The sequence below is a fragment of the Lagenorhynchus albirostris genome, chromosome 10, assembly GCF_949774975.1.
Source record: "Lagenorhynchus albirostris chromosome 10, mLagAlb1.1, whole genome shotgun sequence".
Lineage (NCBI taxonomy): Eukaryota > Metazoa > Chordata > Mammalia > Artiodactyla > Delphinidae > Lagenorhynchus > Lagenorhynchus albirostris.
The window spans coordinates 31,286,943-31,314,160 of record NC_083104.1 but is presented as its reverse complement, the minus strand read 5'-3'; the positions used below and the strand labels follow the sequence as shown (position 1 = coordinate 31,314,160).

General features: G+C 45.4%; 2 protein-coding genes across 5 annotated transcripts in view; one reads left to right on the top strand and one right to left on the bottom strand.

The window, feature by feature from the left end:
- ABHD6 (abhydrolase domain containing 6, acylglycerol lipase) overlaps positions 1–27,218 on the top strand; it is a 114,690-nt gene that overhangs the window by 11,846 nt on the left and 75,626 nt on the right. The window contains exon 2 of one of the 3 annotated variants that reach the window (XM_060161474.1): positions 13,848–14,007. The exons of the other annotated variants lie outside the window; for them this stretch is intronic. The gene's annotated coding sequence lies outside the window, so the exon portion shown is untranslated. The remainder of the gene's footprint in view (positions 1–13,847; positions 14,008–27,218) is intronic. 3 annotated transcript variants of the gene reach the window in all.
- Positions 366–22,136, bottom strand: DNASE1L3 (deoxyribonuclease 1 like 3). 2 transcript variants are annotated; one of them, XR_009542740.1, is made up of 9 exons: positions 21,975–22,136; positions 17,189–17,277; positions 13,697–13,786; positions 13,018–13,130; positions 10,318–10,430; positions 7,600–7,757; positions 2,335–2,431; positions 1,456–2,022; positions 366–813 (listed from the first exon to the last, which is right to left on the bottom strand). XR_009542740.1 is itself a non-coding variant. In XM_060161478.1 (8 exons), the coding sequence occupies exons 1-8, from the start codon at positions 22,110–22,112 to the stop codon at positions 1,906–1,908; spliced, it is 915 nt and encodes a 304-aa protein (XP_060017461.1). In that variant the 5' UTR covers positions 22,113–22,136; the 3' UTR covers positions 1,040–1,905. The 2 variants fall into 2 exon arrangements, 1 of the variants encoding a protein (XP_060017461.1); XM_060161478.1 differs by lacking the exon at positions 366–813 and having other exon boundaries at positions 1,040–2,022.

The following is a 27,218-nucleotide window of genomic DNA, read 5'->3' as shown; positions in this document are numbered from 1 at the left end:
CAGGGCCCAGGTTCAATCTGTGGTCGGAGAACTAAGATCCTGCAAGCCACCTGGCACGACCAAATAAAAAAAAGAAAGAAATGGAAACTTCGCCTGATTCCTTGTATGGCAGAAATTCATTCTAAATAATTAAGTGAGAGCCATATGTACCCAAAGGCTTACCTGGCCTACCCTTCAATGAAGCAAGTCCTGTTAATAAAAATACAGCCTCTGGGCTTCCCTGGTGGCACAGTGGTTAAGAATCCTCCTGCCAATGCAGGGGACATGGGTTCGAGCCCTGGTCCGGGAAGATCCCACATGCCGTGGAGCAACTAAGCCCGTGCGCCACAACTACTGAGCCTGTGCTCTAGAGCCCGTGAGCCACAACTACTGAGCCCACATGCCTAGAGCCCATGGTCCATGACAAGAGAAACCCCCACAATGAGAAGCCCGCATACCGCAATGAAGAGTAGCCCCGCTCGCCACAACTAGAGAAAGCCCGCGCACAGCAACGAAGACCCAACACAGCCAAAAAACAAACAAATAAATGTATAGAAAAAAAATCAGGCTCACAGTCTCGTTTTCTTATATCGAAAGTCACATCGTCCTGGATATGTTTAGGAAAATCAGCAGAGCGGGACCACGTGTATAGAATGCTATACTCTGTATTTCTCAAAGTTACACACGGTTCTTATTTATGCAGACTCTCTGGTGGATGCGTAAGCTGGTAGGAGGGGCTGCTTCTGAGACAGGACACCAGGGGGGCCAAGGCACAGCGTTCCTTCTCTTTGCTTATTCCTTGGTACTGCTTGCAGATTTAGCCCTGTTCATGTACTACTTGGACAGAGAAACAATATAAGGGAAAACAAAGCAAAACAAACCAAAAAAATGGTCACCGTGGATATAGGTAAAATGGTGCCTCGCTGCTGGACTCCTCTGCAAGTCTTTAGTTGCAGAAAGATAACAAAATCCTCCAGTCCCTCCCAGCCAACTGGGCCTTCGTCCCACCACGTCCCCCAAAGAGCCCAAATAATGGTCTTGGTGACATGCAGTGTGGTGAATGTTATAATAGGGGTATGGCATATGTTGGGGTGGCCGGGGTTAGTTGCCCAGGCTCTGGGCTGGGCTGAGCCAGAGCCCAGAAGGAGAGAGAGCTTGCGGCATGCGGGGAAGGGGCAGTTCTGCTGGGCAAAAGTGCAAGGTGGGACGAAGGTAAGGCTGACATGATAGGCCAGGTAATAGAGACCTTCATGGGTGTCCAAATGCCCTGGGCTCTCTCCAGGTGGTGATGGGAGCTCCTTCAGGGGCTTTTAAAGCAGGGGGTGGGAAAGAGGGGGTGCTGTGGTCAGATTGGAATTTCAAAGGAGGACACTGGTGGTTACTGGGCTGGCTGAGTTGGAGGACTATTTGGAGGCAGGGAGACCAGTGGGAATGGCCTTCACCCTTCATCCCTGCAAGATATGATTGTGGCCTGACCTCAGACAGGAGGGCCAGATCCTGACGCAGTTCATTGCCCAAATCATGGGCTACAGTTGGGGCCTTGGTGTTCTTGGCATTTCTGGTCGTTTCGCATGGAACAGGACGCCCTCAAGAAGACGGAAAGCTGATGTTCCTCTTCCTGCGGCCTCTCTCGGCAGGTAGAGCAGTGACAGCTGATGGGGCTCTAGCTCCCAACATGAAGGCCATCGTTTTGGACTGCAAAAGACCCTAGTTTCCTTTTGAGAAATTCAGGGGAGGTATGAGCTCGAGCTCTAGAGGGAGAATAGAAGACACTCTTCCCAGTTTGGCTCAAGATGAATTAGATACAAGTTGAAAAATGAACGCAGTTGGGCCAGTCTTGTTTCCTGAGTGCCGGGAACAGTTCATACCTATTGGAGCTGCTTTATGTAGAGGCAAGAAATGGTGAATAAAATGGCACCCTTGTATCTAGGTGCGGCTGGTCTTTTTTTTCTTCTTTGGAGAGACAGATTCTTTGCTGTTGGTGAAGGCCCTTGAAGACTGAAGTTTAAATTCAACTGGAAAGTGGTCGCTGACATCCAGGGCCTGTAAAGAGAAAGGAGAGATAAATTTGGGAATTAGGAGACACTTTCAATTTAGTGATGAACGAATTCAAGCTGAGGGAGGCCCAGGATGAAATGCCCCAAGTCACCCAACAGGACATGCGCTGGGAGCATTTTCCCTGCACCAGTTCAGTCAGAAATTGAGGCAGGTCCTCAAGTCACGGAATCATAGACTTTGAGACTCAAGGTCCAGTGGCTCAATGTCAGATCTCCATTGGTGACCTGAACCACCACTGGGTGACACCAACCCATCCTCCCAGGACGGTGGCACAGAAAAACAAGATGACAGCTGTACCTTCTCTTCAGTCAACCCGTAAGCTTTCTGGAAGTCAAAGATGCTGTTTGATTGAGGAACAACAGAGGTGACGATCTCTTGTCCTCTAAGCACGATCCTGGAGAAGAAGAGGGAAGATAGTCACGTTAATCCACCCTGTTGATTTCTGAGATCAAACCAGGCTTCCTGCTTGACATCTAGAATGACTGAACCGCTTGGCGCTTTCACATGGAGTTCAAAAGTCCAGCCCTGGCTTTAGCTTGTGTTGAAGCTCAGGGCGGGCCACCCCAAAATATGCCACAATGGCATATTGATTATTTTGAATTAAAGTTACTTAAACGGCTAATGCAGTAGGGACACTGACCCTCCTGTCAGTCTCCCTGAAAGCAGGAAATAAATCTCCCCTGTGAAAGATGCACTCCCTGCATCTGGAGGTAGAAGGAAGGACCAGCACCCTTATCACCAGAGAAAGGGAATTCAGGCCAAGAAGCCTGTGTGAACAAACCTTGTTACTTCTTTAATTCACTACTCCAAGCCCAAATTCTCTTTAGATTCTTCACTCATTGAGAACCCAAAACCTGAGTTTCTTTGTCCTGTCAATTCCTCACAAATGTATTGTTTTTTTGGTCTAGAAAGTATAAAACTGCCTGCTTTGACCACTTCTTTTTTTAATTTTAGTTTTATTGGAGTATAGTTGATTTACAATGTCGTGTTAGTTTCAGGTGTACAGCAAAGTGACTCAGTTATACACATATATATATTCATTCTTTGTAAGATTCTTTTCTCATATAGGTTATCACAGAATACTGAGTAGAGTTCCCTGTGCTGTACAGTAGGTCCTTCTTGGTTATCTGTCTTATATATAGTAGTGTGTGTGTGTGTGTGTGTGTGTGTGTGTGTGTGTGTGTGTGTGTGTGTGTGTGTTCATCCCAAGCTCCTGATTTATCCCACATTCCCCCTTTGGTAACCATAAGTTTGTTCTCAATATCTGTAAGTCTGTTTTGTAAATAAGTTCATTTGTATCTTTATTTTTTAAAATTAGATTCCACATAGGAGTGATATCATATGATATTTGTCTTTCTCTGTCTGGCTTACTTCACTTAGTATGATAATCTCTAGGTCCACCCATGTTGCTGCAAATGGCATTATTCCATTATTTTTTATGGCTGAGTAATATTCCATTGTATTCCATTGTACCATATTCCATTGTACCACATCTTCTTCATGCATTCCTCTAACAATGGACGTTTAGGTTGCTTCCATGTCTTGGCTGTTGTAAATAGTGCTGCAGTGAACACTGGGGTGCATGTATCCTTTCGGATTATGGTTTTCTCTGGATATATGCCCAGGAGTGGGATTACTATATCATATGATAGTTCTAGTTTTAGTTTTTTAGGGAACATCCATACTGTTCTCCGTAGTGGTTGTACCAATTTACTTTCCCACCAACAGTGTAGGAGGGTTCACTTTTCTCCACACCCTCTCCAGCATTTGTTATTTGTAGACTTTTTGATGATGGCCATTCTGACTGGTGTGAGGTGATACCTCATTGTAGTTTTGATTTTCATTTCTCTGATAATTAGTGATGTTGAGCATCTTTTCCTGTGCCTTTTGGCCATCTGTATGTCTTCTTTGGAGAAATGTCTATTTAGATCTCCTGCACATTTTTTGATTGTTTTTTTGACATAGAGCTGCATGAGCTGTTTGTATATTTTAGAGATTAATCCCTTGTCAGTTGTTCCATTTGCAAATATTTTCTCCCCATTCTGTGGGTTGTCTTTTTGTTTTGTTTATGGTTGCCTTTGCTGTGCAGAAGCTTTTAAGTTTAATTAGGTCCATTTGTTTATTTTTGTTTTTATTTTCATTACTCCAGGAGGTGGATCAAAAAAGATATTGCTGCGATTTGACCACTTCTTAGGTCCTATTTCTATGAGACCTCCATGTGCACAAATTAAGATTTGTTTCTTTTTCTCCTATTAATTGGTCTTGTGTCAATTTTATTATAGTCCAGCCATAAGAACTCAAGAGGGGTTGAGGCAGAAATTTCCCCCTCCATGACAGAGACCCTCAGGACAGTGCCTATGGTTGGGAAACAGGGTCAGCTCTGTGGTGATCTGTGGGCACCAGGGCAGTGTCTCTCGTGTGAGCAGGGAGCCCTGGCGGTAGAAGAGACATGGACATCACAGCACATTGCAATGGCTTGCGTCCTGAAAAGATGTTCCCTTTGCAATTATTTTCACATTTTCTGATTCAATTATGGAGAAAGGTTCTGGTTTATCTTTTTTTTTTTTTTTTGCGGTACGCGGGCCTCTCACTGTTGTGGCCTCTCCCGTTGCGGAGCATAGGCTCCGGACGCGCAGGCTCAGCGGCTATGGCTCATGGGCCCAGCCGCTCTGCGGCATGTGAGATCTTCCCAGACCGGGGCATGAACCCGTGTCCCCTGCATCGGCAGGTGGACTCTCAACCACTGCGCCACCAGGGAAGCCCTCTGGTTTATCTTTAATGTCTCCCTAAGCTCCTATTTTGACCAAGAGAGAGCATTCTGCAGAAGAGAGAATTCAGGTATAATGTAACATTGTTCGGTTTTCACTGGGCTTACTTTTACAATTATATTTTATTTATGGCAAGTGGTGCTGTTTTCTTACCTTAGCTTTATGAAATTTCCTTTTAAAATATATTTATTTCAGTAATAAATGAATAGATTTAAAGACAAATATAGAGAAAAACCATAGTACAGTTGCTTTGCAGTGATGACAGAAAATGGGGACGCGGTGGTTAAATGGAATCTAATGTATCCCGAGTGGGGTGACGCAGTTGGGGTCTACATGGCCCCAGCTGACTGGCTGAAGAATGACAAGCTGGGTTAAACTGCCAGCCCATGACTGTCCAATGAGCTTTCCGCGATTCGGACCAGCTGATCTGGTTTCCTTTGTTTGCGACCAGCACCACCGGGTTAATTTTTAACTAATCTCCGTAAGTAAACTCTTCGCATTTGGGTGGAGATTTCTTTTTTTTTTAAAGATTTTTTTCTTTTGATGTGGACCATTTTTAAAGTCTATTGAATTTGTTAACAATATTGCTTCTGTTTGATGTTTCTTTTGGCTTTTTGGCCGCGAGGCATGTGGGATCTTAGCTCCCCAACCAGGGATCAAACCCCCTGCATCGGAAGGAGAGGTCTTAACCACTGGACCGCCAGGGAAGTCCCTTGGGTGGAGATTTCTTGAAGCCATCCTTTCAGACCCAGAGGGTCAAGAACAGCATAGTTAAGGCTCCCCCATTTCAGACTTCTGCTAGTTCTGTGTGCCGGTGAGTCTGCAGATCACACTAAGCTCCCTGAGGCTGCTCCAGTGCCCAGCCAGCTCTGGGCATCTCGGCCTGTCCACTAGCACTCAGCACATGGAAAGTGTTCAATAAATATTTGCACACAGAACAAAGACGGGAATTGAGGCCATTTCATCTTCTCCCCTCATATGCCTTTTTACAAACCATAAAAGATATATACTGTTACGGAAAACATAGAAAATTCAGAGCAGCAAAACAAGAAATTAATGTTTAAAAAGGCACATTGTAATCCTGCCACCTTTTGGCATACAAGTGTGTAATACTGGGGGTCCTTTAGTAAACACCTTTTTTAACCTGTTCAGCCACCCCATCTAATCCATCTTTCCCTGGGATTCACTGTTCTTCTGCTCCATTACTTTCGATCACCTCCCTCTCCTCTGCCAGGGAAAAAGAATGGGACCACAGAAGGGACTTGACCTGCCCAAGGCCACACAGCTGGCATGTGCAAGTGGGCGAGTGGGTGAGTGGCCCTCTCCAACCAGCTTTGCTGCAGCCCCTCACAATGGGATGTGGTACCCAGGGGGCAGGTACCCAGGAAGCTCAGTCTCCTGTAACTTCTCACCTTGGTTCTACTTCCCCCAGGGCCAGGGCTGTTTCCACCTTGGGCAGCAGAAGTGATGATGTTTGCAGAGGGTGCACCAGCCCTGAAAGCTCTAACAGGAGCAGAGGAGGTCACGGGATGGGAAGGAAACTCAGAACTCAAAACTAGAGAAATGGAAACTGTCTGCTTGCAGATGGCTGTCTCGTGCAGACTGAGCTTGGGGAACAGCAACCACTCCTGGGAACAGGGCTTCTAGGGACTTTCCTGTCCGCTGTGGATGTGCCAGTCATGAACATTCACACGCTTCAGGTCCCCCCTCACCTCCCTCCTGACTTAAGGAGCAAAGCTGAAAGCTGATTGAAAATCTCCAGGGAGGCTTTACAAATACCAGAGAATGCTATTATTTAAATGTACATATTTGCATTTAGAAATGTGTAGGAATTCCTTGGCAGTCCAGTGGTTAGGAGTCGGCGCTTTCACTGCCATGGCCCGGGTTCAGTCCCTAGTCAGGGAACTAAAGTCCCGCAAGCTATGAGGCACAGCCAAAAAAAAAAAGTGTAGAGCAAAAGCATTAGAAGTGTAAATTTCCTTGCACTAACTAGTCTCATTTTTAGACTTTTACCCTGAGGAAATCATAAATAAACACAAAATTCCCTGGTGGCGCAGTGGTTGAGAGTCCACCTGCCGATGCAGGGGACACGGGTTCGTGCCCCGGTCCGGGAAGATCCCGCATGCCGCAGAGCGGCTGGGCCCGTGAGCCATGGCCGCTGAGCCTGCGCGTCCAGAGCCTGTGCTCCGCAACGGGAGAGGCCACAACAATGAGAGGCCCGCGTGCCGGAAAAAAAAAAAAAATCATATATAGGATGTTCATTTCAGCTATGCTTTTAATAGCAAACCCTTGGTAATAACCTAATGCCCAGTGACAGAGGACTGAGTGAGTAAACTGTGGTATGTCTTTGTGATGGAATAAGTGACAGCCAATGACTATATTGAGCATTTACCATATTCCAGACATTGTACGTGAAGATTTATATATGTTACTTTGTTTAGTCTTCATGTATGAGTGAGGCACTACTACAATCTCCATTTTACGGGTAAGGGAACAAAGACACAGAGCGCTTAAGTCTCTTGGTCCCAGACATATTAAGTGGTAGAACCAGGATTTGAACCCAGGCCCGTCTGACAGCAAAGCCTGCATTTGCCACTGCTAAGCTACAGTGACCAAGGCCATCATAGATGGTCACGCAGGTTGCGTACTGCACAAAGTACCCAGTGGAGAAGCTTAAAGTCTATTTAGGCTCAGCTCTCCAAGCCAAGAGCTTCATCTGCCCAGAGGGGGCCACCTTTTCCAATGCACACCGAGCACTGTGTGGGCTAGCGATGGTCTGGCAGATGCCTCCTACCTGTCATAGGCACAGTTTGTGCTCTTCTTGATCGTGGTATCCTCTTGGTCCCCGATCAGCCAAATGAACTTGGGGTCAGTCCTCAGGCGGATGTTCTTCCAGGCCTTCCTGGGGACGTAGCTGCAGCCAGCATTGAAGTCACCCATGAAAATGAAATTCTGAAAGACAAGATGCGAAACTGTCACCTGTAGGCATTGTTGTCTAATGCTTTCAGGCAGAACTGGTAGCAGTGACTCCACCTCGCACACCCAATAAACGACGAGTTCTATTATCAGCTGAAGTGTGTCCCCCCAGATTCATAAAATTCATATGTTCTAACCCCCAGGACCTAAGAATGTGACTGTATTTGTAGATGACCTTTAAAGAGCTAATTCAGGTAAAATGAGGTTATATGGGTGGACCCTAATCTGATGTGACTCGTGTCCTCATAAAAAGAGATTAGGACATAGACACAGAGGGAAGACCAAGGAGAGAGGCCTCAGAAGAACCAAACCCTGTTGCCGCTTTGGTCTTGGACATCCAGCCTTCCAGAACTGGGAGGGTATAAATTTCTGTTGTTTAAGCCACCCAGTCTTTGGTACTTTGTTACGGCAGCCCCAGCAAAATAATAAAGGGTCTTAATTTCATTTTGCTTTTTAAAAGAAGAGGCCACAGTTTAAAATTGAGCCACAATTCTGCTGAGTATTTGACAGGCGAGTATGACAAGGAAGTGTGTCCTCAGTGGGAAGAAGGTTGTTTGCTGTAGCTGCTCCCTCCTGTTCTTAGTCACCAAATCTCTGGAATTTGGGGTGCAGATGTAGGTGGGGATGGAAGAATCCAGCTCAGTCATTCCCTCACTTCTTTTGTCTCTGGCTTAAACTACTGTAAGGTATAAACATATGAATGACTTGATGCCTTTTGTCTGCAAGCAGGGAAAATGAACTCGGGTGGTATATTTGACAGCTCTGGCACTGCTCTTTCTCTCCTCTTTTGAAGCTAGGAACTTACTCCTGTGGAAATTTTGCCTATTGGGGAAGTGAGAAGAGGCTTAAGTGGGGGGTGGAGGGGGGGTGATAGAATGAGCTGTCCGCCTCTGCCCCGAGGCCACCATCAGAGCATTCTATCTTGGAAGTGTTTTTCCTTGCAGGGCTCTTGAAACAGAATTTTAATATTCCTCAAGAGGAAACACAGATTTCCTTGTTTGTGCTATTGTTTGGTGCTGTTGCTAACTTTAGAGTTTTCGTCAAAAACATTTTATTTTGACCTTGGGTATCATGGTTTTCCCTGAGGTCGGTGGGCGCAGTTGAGGACAGGATGTCATCCTTAACCCGAGTGTCAACCAGCTTCTATTAATATAGGCATGATTTATTGAGCATTCACTGTGTACCAGGCTCAGCGTTAAGTATTTTCTAAAGTTTAATTTAAATCTTAGAATAAACACCAGGAGGTAGAAGGAACCTTTGACAGCCCTGTGGAAAAAGGATAGAGGGGTAAAGTGACCCGCTCTAGGCTATTGAACCCTGATCAGCCTCACTGAAGGCCCCTCCCTCAGAGCACAAGAGTTTCCCCTCTTGTTCATTTTTGTGCCACTGATGGCTCCCCACTGCCTGGCACTTAACAGATGCTCAATAAATTCTTGCTGAATGAATGAGTGGAATTGATAATTTTAGGAACAAATGAGTCTTTCTCTTGCCCTGCTTTTTACAAATAAGTAACGAAATATACCCCTTGTGTGCGCCATGCCCCAGCTCTGTGTCCACACTTTATCTGACTGATTTTGCACTTAGAGCAGCAAAACTGAGGAGGAGGAAGGGGGTCACTGGAGTCACATCTCAAAAGGAGAAAAGAGGAATGAGGAAGAGCCCTCTGAAGCACTTCCATATTTGCCAAGAGCTTTCACAGGCCTCGCAGATCAGGAGGTGGCATCCCTGTTGTCCACATGAGGAAATAATTGAAACCAAGAGAGGTGGTGGATGTATTCCCCTTCTGTGAGAATAGCACCCCTAATTTCTTTGGGAAACCATCTCCCTCCTGCACCTTAGTCCATGAGGTTGGGGTAAAGCTGAAACAGACTTAACCAATCAGGGCATCTCAACCACCTGATCACAGTGATTGGTTCAGGGACGGACATGTGACACAATTATAGCCAATGAGACTCAATCCCAGGGTATTTGTTGCATTGTGGGGCAGAAAATTTGTCAGTTGCTCTGGAAGCTGCTGGCAACTATCTTACCATCCCAAGGGTGGAGCCAGCCTGAGAATGGAGCCCACCCAGGGGAAAGGAAGGTCAAGAGATGGAGAGAGAGGCAAGACAAGCCCTGATTACCTTGTCTGAGCCCTGGGTCCAGCTATGCCTGAACCAATAAATTGCTCTTCCTTTTCATGAGCCATTTTGAGATTCTGTCCCTTGTAGCTGAAAGACTCCTGACCTCTCTTTGTCTTACTATTCTCAGTCGTGAAGTGGGAATGATCAAAATAGTTATCTCATCAGGCTGTTGGGAGGATTAAATAAACTTGTCCGTGTCGCCATTATCAGTGGAGCAGTGTGTGAATTCCCAAGGCCCACATGGATGGTACCCAGGCAGATTCAGCAGAGAGATATTTAGGGCTGAGGAAAGGCCTAAAATGAGCCTCTAAAGTGGTGGTGGTCTGCACAGGCCCTGCGTCCTCGCCCTCCCTCTCAGGGACCAGGTTCTGCCCCTGCTAGATGGGCATTCAGCAGACACAGAGGGTCATCACCTCCGCCTTCCAGTGACGTTTCACATCCGTATAGACATCAGCCAGCTCGTCAATCTCTTTAACGGATGTCTCAGGGGTGGTGTGCAGGGGAACAATCACGAAGTCCTTGACAGCTGAGGAAGAGGAAAGAGGCAGAGGTCACACGTTTCCTCTGGCGAGATTCCACGAACACTGCTTGAGGGAAACAGGCAGTGCCCCCAAAAGGCACGGACTGTGTCGTCTGGGGCCCCCCATTTCCAGAGGGTCCAGCGGTTGAGATTTGAATGATCTTAGGGTCATAAGGCAGCTATTCTCAGCACACGAAAGCCTCTTTTCTCCGACTCGCCCTGCGTGGCTAAGAGAAAGCTGGTAGACAGTGTTCCTCACCGGCATGGTGGGTGTTTTTATTTTCTCATTTTAAAAAACCCTGTATTTTCTATTTTTTTAAAATATGAAGGCTGTTTGGCTTTGTACTAAGAAAAAAATGTTTTTTCTAATTTAAAAAGTTGAGGCTTGTCAGTTTATACTCCTTTTGTAATCAGAAAAAAAAAAAAAAAAGCCTGGAAAAGTTTATTTAAAACACAAAGTGGTCCTTTGTGGAGTGTCTGAAAACCTCCCCCACCAGGAGGTACTGAGGGAGCCTGAGAGAGGGATGGGCGTCTTGCCCATCTGTGTCGTTCTGAATACCTCCTCCTCGGGCTTTCCCTTGTTCTGTGCCTGGGTCCTCACTCCTACTCAGGAGCAGGGGGCTGTTGAGTGATCACTGCTCAAGTCCCACAGCAGGGAGCCAGGACTCAGACCAGCAGCCTGTCCCCAGGACCACACCCTGGTCCAGCAGCCTGTCTCTCACTCTCCCCCACACTCCTCCTCTCCACTCCCCAACCTCTTTTTGGTCCCCTAAACACCCCAGCTCCTTTCCCACCTCTGAGCTTGTGTGCTCACTGTGCCCTCCTCCCTCCGGAATGCCTTTCCACCACCTCTCTGTGATTGGCTTCTTCGGGTCACAGCCACTGTCACCTCCAAGGGGCCATCCCTGATTGCCCTGTCTAAGGTGGCCCCTCACCCCGCTATTCAGTGAACCCTGCTTACTGCCTTCATGCTCTGAAATTACCCGCTTAGCTCCTTAGTTTGGCCCACTGGAACCTAAGCTCTGTGAGAGCAGGCTTACCTGTCTTGTTCACCCTCTTGGCCCCAGCACCTAGCACCGTGCCCGGCACATTGGAGGTGCTCAGAAATGTTTGTTGATTGAATACATGAATGAATGAATGAGAGAATAAATGGAGGAAAGAAAAGATAGATGAATGGCCAACTCCTTCATCTTTAATCCCAAACAGGCAGGACATAAAGACATTTCCTTGGGCAAGATAGAAGACTCCAAACATGACACAGCTGTAGTGCCATCCCAGCCGGGGTGGGTGTGTGGGAGGGAGGGGTAGGGAAGGGTGGAAGCTCCAGACAAACAGGTTTATTCAGCAGTTCACAAAGGCTGAGGACTCTCTCAGAGAAGAAATAATAATTTGGTGGGGAGGGCCTCTCCTAACACTGCCAGGTGAGCTAAATGTGAGTTGTGTGCGTGACAAAGACAATTATTGAACATGCTCTCTGAAAGGCATTTCTTGCCCTCAATAGCCCCCATCTCTTCATTTTTTTTGTTTTTTGTTTTCCTACTGGGAATTTCCTACTATTCTCCCATGTTTGTTTTCCTGAAATACTCTGCCCCTGAGCTAATTAACCCTCTGCCAAAATAGTGAACTTCATAGTTCAAGATGTTAATATTTGTGTAGTATAGATATAGGTGTTCATATGTACAGCTCTGCATATATTTATTTGGTTATTATCTGTCTCCCCCGCTGCAACATAACTTCACAAGGGCAGGGACCTTTTGTCTGTCTTGTCCAGTGCCCAGAACAGAGCCTGACATGTAGTGGGTGTTGAAAAATATTTGATTCTATATAGTTCCAGTCTATAAACCAAATTAATTCTTGACCGTCCATTGAGGGTTGCATGGTGGTAAAAAGTGTGGGCTCCCGAGATGCCAGTTTGAGTTGCAACCCTGGCTCGTCCACTTCAATAACTGCTGGGTGACCTTGAATAAGTGACCCCATCTATTTGAACCTCAGTCTCTTCCAATGTAAAGTGGAGATAATCCTAGTTGCTACCTTGCAGGGTGTTGCAAAGATTACAGGAACCTGACGCTAATCAGGGATCAATAATTCTTAGTGACTAATACAAATACTATTGTTGTCAGAGATCAGGGTGCAATCTTTTGGATTTCCTCTCCATCCCCAGTCTGTGTGGGAGATTGCTCAGTGGGTACTGGAGGGACAGTGTGATGCTAGGTTGGGAGATCATCTTTGCTGGCCATGGCTCGAATTTTTCAAATGAAGGAATAGCTGTACTTGATTGGGACTAAGGGATTTTTGTAAATAATTTCCATCAGCCTAAATGCTCCAAAGAGAGTAAGGTTATCATTGATTTAAGAAAGTGGCTTCTTAGCTGAGGAAGTCTTGAGTCGTGGCATTCTGAGAACCCAGCCTAGTGTCATCAAACTATACTGCATCCTCTACATTCAAGTGTTAGAAGTTCTTAACGGTCATCTCAAGCCTGATGCCTCACTAAAGATGCTGCATAAACCCTGGGGTCACAGCCCACACTCAGGGCTGCTGCCCGTTTATGGGATCGCTGGGGATATCAGGGGTGAGAGGGGCCTGTGGGTCTCACCGGTGTGGGGTGACTGGAACCAGACCACAAAGGGTTCCCTGGAAAATACATCTGCATCGCCAGCCTGGTAGTCATGGTAGAGGTAGCTTGCTTTCACAGACACTAGCTTTTCCCTAGAAGAAGAAAAAAAAGAAAGTCCTCCCAGATGAGTTGGTTGTCTTCTTCCTTCTTTCAAGAAGCAGAGACGTAGGTTCTCACGGCTCTGTTGGCCTCCCCTGCAGGCTTGAGCGCTGGAAGGGATCTTTTGCCTGAGAACAAGGCTCAGTTGAGTCTTCTCAAGGACCAGAGCCCTTTGGGAGCTGAAGATCTGAGCAATACTAGTTATCTAGGGAACTCACCACTTAAAGGTCAGATTCAAAACAAATTATTAGTAGGAAGAAGATGAGAATATGAAGTTCCAGAGCAGCCATGCTGGGCAACTCAGGTTTCCATCACCAGCCAGGACAGCCATGAAGAAAAAAGAACTCTTCACTCTCCTGACCAGGTCACTGAGTCAACCAGTAGATTAGTTTTGAAGAGTTAATACTTTGCATCAGCCCTGATTTTGACAGCAATTATTTTGATCAATATTGAGAACTGGTTAGAGATCCAAATTTGGTTTTAAAGGAAAGATTTTGATTCTATTCACAGTCATAATTGATAAGTGAACCATGTTCCAGCAAGCATAATCTATACTTACTTATAGAGAAAGGCATACTGTTCTTTGTATGTGTTTCTTCCAAGACGAGAGCTAATCACATAGTTATATGTTTTGCCTCTTCTTGAGTTTCTGGAAGACAAAAAAGAGTTTACATTGCATCTTAAAGAACAAACATTTCTCTACTGCCTAGGTTCCCCTCCTTCCAGTCTGCCTCTGTATCTCCTGTGACATCATGTAGGAGGGCTTCTGTTCATCATAAGCTTTGAGTCTCATAAGAATGGCCACCACCATTGACTGGGACTGTAACATCTACCAGGATCTTTACAGCCATTACTTCTTGTCCTTATAAGGTGGGTACTATTGTTACTCCATTTTTATAATTTGCAAGTACAAAGCTGGGCTTTGAACTCAGATCCTACTCACCCCCAAATCCACCTGCTTTGGCCTGTACCTGTGGGACACCACTGAGACCATGAAACACTGTTCTGGCCCATGGCTGGGCTGCACCTCATACTTCCTGGTGGAGTATACCTCACTAGGTCACCCTGTCCATGCACCACTCCTGAGCATTTATCACATGCAAGATTCCCAGTAACATTTTTTTAGACATTCTCTTCTGCTCTGAAAACCCCCGGGCATTTTCTCACAAGTCCTGGAACTATGATTCCAAATCAGCTATTGTTTCTGTCCTGGGGGCTGAGGATATTGTCTGAAGTCCCATTGATCCTACCCCTCACCCTTATCAGGGAAACTTGACTCTCAGATGTGTTTGCCAAATTTGCTGATAACTCCACCCTGGGCAGAGCCTGACGGTTCTACTTCATCTTCCCACGAGAAGATCTGGGGCATGTCTAAGCTGTGGCGTACTCTCAGGTTCCGTTGGAAAAAAGGAGAATGTTTAGGGGTCAACTTAGACCCCACAGAAATTCCTGGGAATGAATATTCTAAGGCAGATCTGGTCGTGGGAGCCCCAGGAGTGCAGACAGTGGATGCTGCTGGGCTTCCAGTTTGGGAAGGCTGGCCCTGTCCTGAATCTAGCCTTGCCAAGTCCTGGGTTGGCAAACTACTCGCAATGACTCAGCTGTGAGAGGAGAAGGGCCCCTCCTGGCTTACAGGGAATTAGGAGACAAACAGGCCTGGCTCTGCCTGGAGTCCATGGCACAGTCTAGGGAGGTTGGGGAGAACCGAGACCACTGGAGGTGGCAGGACTTAATCCAGACCAACTGCGGGCAGGTGCCTGGAGCCCCCATCCCCTCCGTCCCTCATAATTCTGAAAACTGGCCAGAGCCACTCCAAGGACGGCTGAGGGGGCTCAGAATAGAGCATTGGCCTTGGAGACAGACACGACCCAGGTTCAAAAGTAGGTTTGGCCATTTACTGGCTGGGTGACCTTGGGCAGGTCCCTGCTCTCTGTGCCTCAGCCCCTCAGCTATAAGGGAAGCAGTAACAGTACCTACTCTACAGGCTGCTGTGGGGAGGAAATGAAATAGCACATGTAAATTGATTAACAGGTTGCCTGGCAACTGTGATACCCTGGTTAGGGTGTTAACGGTAGCTGTTTCTTACGGCCCTTTGGACCATCACCTGCCATCACAATTCCCTTACTTTGACGAGTAATGAACATCCCAATGTTTAGTCGCCACTGCTCCATACCAGGCACAGCTCAACCACTTACATGCATGATTAAATTTAATTATCGCCACATCCCAGGAAGATGGTGGGTTCTATTATTATCTCCATTTACAGATGGGGAAAATGAGGTACGGTGAGGTTCAGTAACTTGCCCTTCGTGGCAAAGCCAGAATCCAAACCCAGGTGGTCTGAGCTGAGCGTAGGTGCCTAACCCCTGGGCTACACTCCCTCTGTCATTGTCAAGAGCAGACTCAGAAACAGAAGGCCTGGGAGGCTAAAAAGGAGACACACTGCTCCAAGTCTGAGGTTTCCAATGAGAAACTGAGGCCCAGAGTGGGTGGGTGCGGTCAGCCCAAAGAGCCCTGTGTGTGAAGGAGGGAATCCAAGGCTTTTCCTCCCCAGCCTAATGAGGCGGGATTGACCATTCATTTCTAAAACACAATGTGAGTTTTCCTAATTATAAAAATAGTATAATAATGGCCAGATATCACTGTTTTTTCAATCTGAATGGGGGGGTACATAGCTGTTTGTTATCTCCTCTGTGCTTTTAACTATGTTTAAAATATTTCATAAGAAAAGGGAAGGGGGAGTGTAACATGCTCATTGTAGAAAATTCGGAAAATACAGAAAATACATAGAAGCAGAAATCACATTAAATTCCTTGTAAATTTGTACCACTGTCCACATTTTGGTTCATTGCCTTTGAATCTTTTATATGTTTTTTATTTCGTTTTGCTTTTTTACATAATTGAACTTGGTACCTATTGTATACTCTATTGTTTAATCTTATACCTACAAAAGAAACATTATATTAGAAGTTTTAAGAAATTAGTGTGTCTCAGAAGTAATAGACGGGGGCCCTTGAATATGCATTTTTAACTCACTCTGGGGTGATTATTCTTTGAGAAATAAATCATAAATATAACCCAATATCATTGAAAGCTATTCGAGGACATTCATTTATAAAATTTTAATTTATAGAGTCAATTCAGAATTTTTGTCAAATATTCCAATCATACAGAAGTATATAAAATAAAAAGCAAATGTTCCCCATTTTCTTCTCACACCCCTTCCACAATGGTCCTCCGATCATACCCACCACCGCCCCAGAAGTAACCACTAATAACAGCTTGAGCACATCCTTCCTGTCTTTCTTTTATGCTGACGCAAACTCAAACACATCCTCATTCATATATGATGTAGTGTGACTACTAAAATGGGCTCTTCTACCTACAATTCTGAACTTGCTTTTTTCCATATATGGTAGCCATCTTTCCATGCTAGAATATTTAGCTCTAACCTATCCTGTGGTAACCATGACGTTTAATCGCTACATAATATTCCAGCCTGTGGGTATATCATGATTACATATTTGCGCTCAATCTTTTCTTTGTAACAGTACTTCTCAGCTCAGCCTCTAGTCTGTTTCTTTCATTTCTCTCGGTCCTGACTCCTCACCCGTTTCCCTCTTTTGCTTTATCATGTTAAAACTAGCTGGTTGGGGCTTCCCTGGTGGCGCACTGGTTGGGAGTCCGCCTGCCGAGGCAGGGGACGCGGGTTCGTGCCCCGGTCCGGGAGGATCCCGCATGCCGCGGGGCGGCTGGGCCCGTGAGCCATGGCCGCTGAGCCTGCGCGTCCGGAGCCTATGCTCCGCAGCGGGAGAGGCCACAGCAGTGAGAGGCCCGCGTACCGCAAAAACAAAACAAACAAAAAAAAACCCTAGCTGGTTGAACGTTCTCAGGACCACGGTTAATAAAGTTGAAAGCCTGGGCAGTGTTGGCCACGTGACCTGGTGGTCTGGGCCAGTGCTGGCTCTCACGCTAGTTTCAGTTCCCAGGGACTTTCAGATGCCCTTGCACCTGGCTTTGAGCCGACAGTGTCCAGGGGCCCTGTCTTTACCCGTTCAGTCTCTCCAGCAGTGTGGGACAGATTATGTTGTTGCTGTCCTTGATTTCCATCAGGAGTATGATGTCACAGCGTTTGATGACCTGCAGAGAGAGAATTCCCGGGGTTGTGAGGCCATTTACTACAAATAATGAAATCTTCTATTGGGCACTTACTATAACATAACATACTATGTTACTATTTTTTTTTAATTGAAATATAGTTGATTTACAATGTTGTGTTAATTTCTGCTGTACAGCAAAGTGACTCAATTATACATATATATACGTTCTTTTTTTTAGACTTTCTTTTTAATATTCTTTTCCATTATGCTTTGTCCCAGGACATTGACTATAGTTCCCTGTGCTATACAGTAGGACCTTGTTGTCCATCCATTCTATATGTAATAGTCTGCATCTACTAACCTCAAACTCCCACTCATTTCTCCCCTCCCCTCTCCCCCTTGGCAACCGCAAGTCTGTTTTTTATGTATGTAAGTCTGTTTCTGCTTCATAGGTAGGTTCATTTGTGTCATATTTTAGATTCCACATATAAGTGATATCACATGGTATTTGTCTTTCTCTTTCTGACTTACTTCACTTCATATGATAATCTCTAGTTACACCCATGTTACAGCAAATGGCATTATTTCATTCTTTTTTACGGCTGAGTAGTATTCCATTGTGTATATGTATTCAATACCACATCTTCTTTATCCATTCACTGTTGATGGATGTTTAGGGTGTTTCCATGTCCTGGCTATTGTGAATAGTGCTGCTATGAACATAGGGGTGCATGTATCTTTTTGAATGATAGTTTTGTCTGGATATATGCCCAGGAGTAGGATTGCTGGATCATATGGTAATTCTATTTTTACTTTTCTGAGGAACTACCGTACTGTTTTCTACAGTGGCGGCACCAATCTACATTCCCACAACAGTGTAGGAGGCTTCCCTTTTCTCCACACCCTCTCTAGCATTTGTTATTTGTAAACTTTTTAATGATGGTCATTCTGACTGGTGTGAGGTCATACCTTATTGTAGTTTTGATTTGCATTTCTCTAATAATTAGCGATGTTGAACATCTTTTCATGTGCCTATTGGCCAGCTGTACGTCTTTTCTGGAGAAATGTCTACTTAGGTCTTCTGCCCATTTTTCGATTGGGTTGTTTATTTTTTTTATTATTAGGCACTATGTTTTAAGTATCAAATTGGGTGCTTTGTTAAATTAACTAACTTCTCTGAAATAAATGATGGACTCCCTGAGGTAAGTACTATTATCATGTCCATTTTAAAGACAATGAGCCTGAGGTTCTTTCTGGGAAAGCTGAGATAGTATCCAAAGTCACCCAGCTAGAAAGTGGCTGAGGCAGAATGTGAACCTAGGCAACCCAAGTCCAGAGCCCAGGGTCATGACCCCTGCACGTCCTACCTCTTGGCTTTGCTTGAATAATTACGATAATAATAATAGTAAATATTTATTAAACCCTTAGTAAGTGAAGAATACCAGGCTGGATACTGCAGAAATAAAGAGGTATAATTATAATGTTAATAACTGTAAGAGATAACATTTACTGTGAGCCTACTCTGAGCCTCATCAACCCTATCAGATGACTACGATTTTTAGCTCATTAAGCATAGGAGGTAACAAAGCTCAGAGTGGTTGAGTAACTAGTTTAAAGTCACACAGCTGGTATAGGTGGTAGAATAGGATTTGAACTCAGGTTAACATGACTGCAAAGCCCAGCATGCTAAACTATTAAAATACAGTTCTGCCCTCAAAGACTCATTATCAGTGAGAGTGACAAATACAAAGAACTAGCTACAATGAGAGGCAAATGAAAGTTGTGCTAAATAAATGTCAGAGCTGTGAGAATGTTGAGGAATAATTAATTACATCTGCCCAGAGGATCAGGAAAGTCTCCAATGAGGAGGAGGCATTTGAACAGGCCCTGAGAGGTGAGGAAGAACTTAGTAAAAATGCAGGAGAGGCTCCTTCAGGACGAGCAATAACCTGGAAACCAGGGTGCAGACCAAGTCGAAGCCCATTAGAGACGACAGGGACCTTTGTGTGTATGGGGTCCTGGTGGGCTGGAATTTGTTGCTGAAGGACAGGGTATCCCCAGTGTTAATTTCGTCCTCTCCAAAGACATGGAGCGGGGGGAATATGCCACTGGTCCTGTTTCCAGAGCACATATATGTTCCAGTTTCCTCTCCAAGAAGGGCATAGAAGAGAGAGCCACCAGCACTGGCCGGTGCAGCCATTAAGAAGTGCTGGGGGCTGAGAATGCACCTGTGTAGTGACAGAGGAGGAAGACTATGTCCAAGTCTGGATCCTTCCATTAATAGGCTTGCATTATATACCCTGAGAAAGCCATAATTCAAAAAGTGTCATATAGGGCTTCCCTGGTGGCGCAGTGGTTGAGAGTCCGCCTGCCGATGCAGGGGACGCGGGGGTTCGTGCCCCGGTCCGGGAAGATCCCACATGCCGCAGAGCAGCTGGGCCCGTGAGCCATGGCCGCTGAGCCTGCGCGTCCGGAGCCTGTGCTCCGCAACGGGAGAGGCCACAACAGTGAGAGGCCCGCGTACCGCCAAAAAAAAAAAAAAAAAGAGTCGTATAGCACAATGTTCACTGCAGCACTATTTACAATAGGCAGGACATGGAAGCAACCTAAGTGTCCATTGACAGATGCATGGATAAAGAAGATGTGGCACATATATACAATGGAATATTACTCAGCCATAAAAAGAAACGAAATTGAGTTGTTTGCAGTGAGGTGGGTGGACCTAGAGCCTGTCATACAGAGTGAAGTAAGTCAGAAAGAGAAAAACAAATACCGTGTGCTAACATATATGGAATCTAAAAAAAAAAAAATGGTTATGAAGAACCTAGGGGCAGGACAGGAATAAAGACGCAGACATAGAGAATGGACTTGAGGATATGGGGAAGCTGGGACAAAGTAAGAGAGTGGCATGGACATATATACACTACCAAATGTAAAATAGATAGCTAGTGGGAAGCAGCCGCATAGCACAGGGAGATCAGCTCAGTGCTTTGTGAGCACCTAGAGGGGTGGGATAGGGAGAGTGGGAGGGAGACGCAAGAGGGTGGAGATATGGGGTTATATGTACATGTATAGCTGATTCACTTTGTTATACAGCAGAAACTAACACACCATTGTAAAGCAATTATACTCCAATAAAGATGTTAAAAAAAATATATAGGCTTGCATTTCATGGCATCAGCCTTGCAGGGTTCACCAAGGAGAGCTGGGTGCTGGTCATCCAGCCAGCCTGCTGATTTAGTCACTTATCACTGTCAGATCTTTCTGGAAGACATTTTAGAATATGTATCAAAAGCCTTAAAAAATGCATTAATCCTTTGGTCTAGTTTTCCCACTTGGAGGAATGTTTTCCATTGTAAAAAGGTATCTGCTACTTCTCTACACCTCAGTTTCCTCATCTGTAAATTGGCATAATAGTCATTGCCTCACAGGATTGCTGGAGGACAGATGGATACTTAGAGCAGTGCCAGACATATAGGAGGCAAACAACAAAGTATTGTTATTATTATTACTTACACAGATCAAAGAGGAAGATGCATTGCAACAGAAAAATTGGAAACAGCCTAAGCATCCCCAAATAGGAAAGCATTAAATGAAACATGTTGCAAACACAGCATAAGGCATTAAAAGTTGTGTTTTAAAAGAATATGAATAACATGTGAAATACTTCTCATATAAAAGCAGAATACAAAACTGATGACATAGGGTGTCTCCATGCTGCAAAATAGAAAAATGCCCATAACAAAGTTACCCAAGTACCAACAACTGTTGTCTTCAAGTGATAAGATACTTCTTGATATGTTTCTGTATTTTCAAAATAGTCCATAATGACTATTTTTAATTTAATAAAATTAATTTGTAAATTATAAGTTTATAATTGAAAAATTATACCTCCATAATTTTAAAAAATTAAGCTGTTATTAAGAAAGAAAGTTGCTTTATGAGGAAGGAATTGCGGGTGAAGAAGTGATGGCCGATATTTATGAAGACATGACAGGTGTGATCATAGCTTATTTAACATAAGTTAAATGAGTTGTCTTATATAAAGCATCTACAGTGCCTGGCATATAGTGGGCTTAGCGAAGGCTTTATAAATGTTAGCTCTTATCATGGACTCTTTACATTTTCACAATAACCCTGTGCTGCACTTACATTTCACAATAACCCTTTCTTGCTGAAAGGCACGGGGTGGGGGGGCTGGGGGGCTCAGAGAGGAGAAAGGCCTTCTGGCGCACCTGGCTGCCAGGTGGAAGCTGAACCCAGGGCTCCTGGTGCTCCCACCACAATGTGGTGCCTCTGGGATTTCCTAAGGTAATAAAACCCAGAGTCCTGGGAAAGGTTTTAACTCCAGCATCAAAAATAAATTAACCTCTAAATAAAGCGAGTCAACTGCCTCCAGAGGAAAGTGAACACAGTCCCAAGACATTGGTCAGATTACCCAAGGAAAGTCTTATCTAAGTGGGGAGAAAGATTAGAATTGGAAGTTGGGATAAGGTGGATGGCTGGAGGGGGAGAGAACGAGGAAGAAGCTCGCGCGCGGGCCGCGTGTGCGTGCACACACACACACGCACACGCGCACACACACACACACACACACACACACACACACACACACACGCTACCTTCACCCTAGGGACTAACTTCAGTTAAATTCCTCCTGAGTCTCTTAAAGTCTGAAAGCTGTAGAGAGAGTGTGAAGGGTGTCCAGCGATCCTTCTGACAGGAAAGGGGGCTCACCTTCACAATGACATCCATGGCATTACAGTTTGCCTTCTTGGATTTCCCAAAGGACCTCACATTAAAGGAGCAGATCCTCAGGGCCAGGACGCTGTGGGTGGAGAGGAGGAGCAGCAGGGTGGCCAGCAGCAGAGACATCCCGGGCTCCCCTGGCTTCAGGGCTTGAAGAGAGGACAGCAGTGTCTGGAGAGCAGGCTCCTGGCCACCACCTCAGGCTCGGCTGACTTGTTTGGCTGACTTGTTAAGTCTGCAGATAACAGGAATTATTAGATTCCTTGTTGCTGTTTTCACTTCTCTGAGGAACTGAAGATCATGGGTTTCATTCCGCAGGGAAATGAAGGAAATGAGCTAGTTTTTGGGATCCCTTGTTTTTGTCACTCGGGTAAGGAAACTGGTCAGTTGAATCTAGGCACCAGTCTCTGCAAAGTCACTCTTAACCCTGCTGGAAGCCAGCTGTGACATCTGGTCATCTCTACTGTGGTCACATACCATGTACCTTCTCATGGAAATTGATGAACTCGGAAATGGTCCACCCCAGAGGGCACCTGGGGTGTGGAGCCTTCTGCAGGGGGAAGGGGTGGGGCAGAGCCAGTGGGAAATTCTGCCAGATTTTCTGCCATCACTGGGATTTGGCAGCTGGCTATCCCTGGACACACCCAGATTCCAGCTCACCAATGACCCTGATGGGCATAATTAAGATAGAGTCTGGTTTGTTTCTTTTTAAATTTAATTTAATTTAATTTAATTAATTAATTTGTTTATTTATAACTGCATTGCATCTTCGTTGCTGCGAGCGGGGGCTATTCTTCATTGCGTTACATGGACTTCTCATTGTGGTGGCTTCTCTTGTTGCAGAGCACAGGCTGTAGGTGCACAGGCTTCAGTAGCTGTGGCACGTGGGCTCAGTAGTTGTGGCTCGCAGGCTCTAGAGCACAGGCTCAGTAGTTGGGGCACATGGGCTTAGTTGCTCCGTGGCATGTGGGATCTTCCCAGACCAGGGCTTGAACCCATGTCCCCTGCATTGGCAGGCGGATTCTTAAGCACTGCTCCACCAGGGAAGCCCCTGGCAGGCAGATTCTAAACCACTGTGCCACCAGGGAAGTCCAAGTCTGGTTTGAATTACATAATTTTTAAGGCAAGTTTTGTTGTGTACGGTTTAACATACCAAGTACTCGCAGTGTGTTGCCAGGAAAAGCAGTTGCTTGTCTGCTGGGATGGGTCTAATACCCTTGCACTTAAACCCCTGGAGAGATCCATGATTGAACCCGTATTATTTAATGTTTATGAGAGAGAGTTGTGTGGCCCCAAGAAAGGAAGGTTTTGCAAGAATTGTAGGATTTCAGTCCAAGTAAAATAGCTTTTAGAGATTTGGGCAGGAAAATAGGAAGTTCTGAAAAGCAAAAGAAGTTTGTTTTATATGGATAAAATCCAATCAAGTTATAAACCCAAGTAGGATTTGCAGACTTTGGCAAGGAAAATTCTTCTGCAAAGAGGGGAGGTAATGAGAATAACTTGAAACCAAGCGTTGGTATCTCCGGACTACCCCCCCTGAAGTGATGGGCATGTGGTCACAGCCACCGGGAAAAGCGTGCGGGTATCTCCAACATACATCCAGTCAGCATCCTGGCTGAAGTCTGTAGCCAAGTATACCCAGGCATTCTCAGGAGATAATCCCAAGTAGTACATGAAAGGAAGTAATGGCTTCCTGAGCTCATGGAGATGTGAATCTCCCTCTTGGCCACAGCCCAGGCCTTAAGCCTGGTTGAATCACTGGTGAAAAGCTGGTGGTGACTGTCCTCCCTGGCGAGTGGGCATCTCCTGACCAGAGGAAGATTTAGAAGTCAGTGTGGTACACATTTTTTGTGCCTTTCAGGAAGGAATTTGTACGTATGTGGTTTTTATGATCTTGTAACATATGAGAGATTTTGACCCATTAAATTGGCAATCTTGTAATCCTAACATAAAATGTGCAATTGAGGGAATCTTTTTATTTTATTTTATTTTATATATATATATATATTTTTTTTTTTTTTTTTTTTTTTTTTTTTTGCGGTACGCGGGCCTCTCACTGCTGTGGCCTCTCCCGTTGCGGAGCACAGGCTCCGGATGCGCAGGCTCAGCGACCATGGCTCACGGGCCCAGCCACTCCGTGGCATGTAGGAATCTTCCCGGACCAGGGCACGAACCCGTGTCCCCTGCATCGGCAGGCGGACGCTCAACCACTGTGCCACCAGGGAAGCCCTTGAGAGAATCTTTTTAGATTTGTAACTTTAAGTTGAAACCTTACTGAGGTTCTGTACAGTTCTGGAACATTTATAAGAATTTTGGGTTAACAGTGTTTTATAAGTTTAATTTTTTTAGACTTAGAATTATTTAGTATTAAAAAAGGTGGCTTTTTTGTTAGTTCAGAAAACTGAAGAACTTTACAAGGAAATAGGTGTATAAAAGAAGTTTAAAATGTTTGTAAATGGGTGCATAAGCTTTATGGGTAATTATTTAAGTTTGTTGGATGTAGAATTGCCAGATTTAGCAAATGAAAGTACAGAACACTAGATCAATTAGAATTTTAGATCATTCAAATTTAATTGGGCATCCTATATTTTATCTGGCAATACCAACTGGACTTAAAAAAGGAATAAACACTTTTTTCTTAGGTTTATTTATTATTTATTTATTTTATTTATTTTTGTCTGCATCAGGTCTTAGTTGCAGCGCGCAGGCTCTTCGTTGAGGCACACGGGCTTCTCTCTAGTTGTGGCTTGCAGGTTTTCTCTTCTCTAGTTGTAGTACATGGGCTCCAGGGCGCATGGGCTCCGTAGTTGTGGCGCACGGGTTTCAGAGCACGTGGGCTCTGTAGTTTGCAACATGCAGGCTCTCTAGTTGAAATGCGCCTCCCCTGCAGTGTAAAGCAGATTCTTTACCCTGGACCACCAGGGAAGTCCCAGGAATAAAAACTTTTATAAGCTGAACTTAAAAGCATGACAGTATCTAAGGCAATAACCACCCTACCAGGGTCCTGGGAAAGGTTTTAATTCCCAGCATCAAAAATAACCTAAACTAGGGCTTCCCTGGTGGCGCAGTGGTTGAGAGTCCGCCTGCTGATGCAGGGGACACGGGTTCGTACCCCGGTCCGGGAATATCCCACATGCCGCGGAGCGGCTGGGCCCGTGAGCCATGGCCACTGAGCCTGCGCATCCAGAGCCTGTGCTCCGCAATGGGAGAGGCCACAACAGTGAGAGGCCCGCGTACCACAAAAAAAAAAACAAAAAAAAAACCAAACCTAAACTATAGGATGAGTGAGTCAATTAATGTTTGAATTTTTAAGTTTGATACTTTTTAAAAAAAATAAATTTATTTATTTATTTTTGGCTGTGTTGGGTCTTTGTTGCTGTGCGCGGGTTTTCTCTAGTTGTGGCGAGCAGGGGCTACTCTTCCTTGCGGTGCGTGGGCTTCTCACTGCGGTGGCTTCTCTTGTGGAGCGCGGGCTCTAGGTGCGTAGGCTTCAGTAGTTGTGGCTCACAGGCTCAGCTGCTCCACAGCATGTGGGATCTTCCCGGACCAGGGCTGGAACCTGTGTCCCCTGCATTGTCAGGCAGATTCTTAAGCACTGCGCCACCAGGGAAGCCCCGGGGACATCTTTTAAATTTGATAATTTGAATATTAATTTGAAAAATAAAGGAACCTCTGATTAGTGGTTTCTGTATATAGAAACTGCCCTTGAGGACTTCAAAAAAATCACATGAACAGACGGAAGAGATTGACCCCATTCTGTAATTAGCACATTGACTGCATGGACTTGAACTTTTTTTAAAAAAGTGCCTGGATTCTGGAAGTAAAATCCTAAGAGTCAAATTTAACTGAATCCAGCTAAGTGCAGGGGCTTTGCTTTGTGCTTTCTGTTTCATCTCACTTAACACTCCCCCCGGTCCTTATTTTGGTCCCTCCATTTTGCAGATGAGTAAACTGAGGCTTGTGCCCAAGGATACACAGCTAGCATGTTGCAGAGCTGGGATTCGATCCCAGTCACTCTGACTCAGGGTCAGCCTTCTCCCCCACCAAACCAGGCACACCACACCTCAATGAGAAATCTGCAGGACTTCCCTGGTGGCGCAGTGGTTAAGAATCCGCCTGCCAATGCAGGGGACACAGGTTCGAGCCCTGGTCCGGGAAGTTCCCACATGCCGCGGAGCAACTAAGCCCACATGCCGCAACTACTGCGCCTGTGCTCTAGAGCCTGAGAGCCACAGCTACTGATCCCACGCACCGCAACTACTGAAGCCCTCACGCCTAGAGCCCGTGCTCCACAAGAGAAGCTACCGCAGTGAGAAGCCCGCATACTATACTAGAGAAAGCCTGCGTGCAGCCATGAAGACCCAATGCAGCCAGGCAGTGAGGAGATAAAAGAGAACTTCCACTTTGTATTGTATACACTTGGGTGTTGTTTGAATTTTTTTTTTTAACAAAAACATGTACTTGTTCAGTAATTAGAAAAATAAAGTGCTAAAAGCTTTTTATTCTTTTAAGCTGATTAAACAATGCCCATGCCAGCACGTCCTTCTGTGCCAACTTAGCCTCAGGCAGCTCTCACCCAGCCCCAGGAGTGACTGATAATGTGAGTGGCTGGACTGACAAGGCTGCACTGGTGGCCCAGGGACAGCAAAAACCCTCTGTTCCTCCTTCTGTCGGGCTTCTTTGTTGGGAATTGGGAGTTAGGCCATCTCGTCCAGCAGCCTGGAGCCTGGAAGGAAAGGCAGGCACTCACCTGACCCACATTGAACACTCTGAGGTGTCCTTCCTTCTGCCATTTAGTGGCTATGGGTGACATTTCCTGTGGCATGAACTTCCAAACAGTAGTCTGTAAGATGCTCCTGAAAAAAAGGATACACGTATATTGGAGATTTATAATGCACATTAGCATATTAATGCTAATATTAACTGCTGAAAAGTCCTGTCATAAACAAAGCTGCTTAACTATGTTGGAACAGTATGTCCTGAATTTCTTGTCCATGGAACACTCTTCTTCACATAATTCCTTTTAGTATCTTGAGCTATGTCCACCTTGGGAAACACCATCCTGATTGAGCGGGGACAGTCTGATCCCCTTAAAGCCTTAAGCACTAGTCCTTGTCAGTAGTCCCTACTGAAGAGTCCCATGTGTGTCATACGAGTGGGCAGACATGAGGATCAGCAGTTGAGATGCATGGCCCCGGACACCACAGGCAGCCACAGCCATTCACCATGGGC

Bases quoted from the DNA above. Each gene is read 5' to 3' on its own strand.
- DNASE1L3 (XM_060161478.1), bottom strand. From the start codon at position 22,112: ATGTCTCTGCTGCTGGCCACCCTGCTGCTCCTCCTCTCCACCCACAGC. The intron at 13,131-13,696 runs GTAAGTATAGAT...TTCTTCTTCTAG, and splicing joins CAGTATGCCTTTCTCTATAA to GGAAAAGCTAGTGTCTGTGA. The intron at 2,432-7,599 runs GTAGGAGGCATC...CTTCTTCTCCAG, and splicing joins ACAAACTGTGCCTATGACAG to GATCGTGCTTAGAGGACAAG.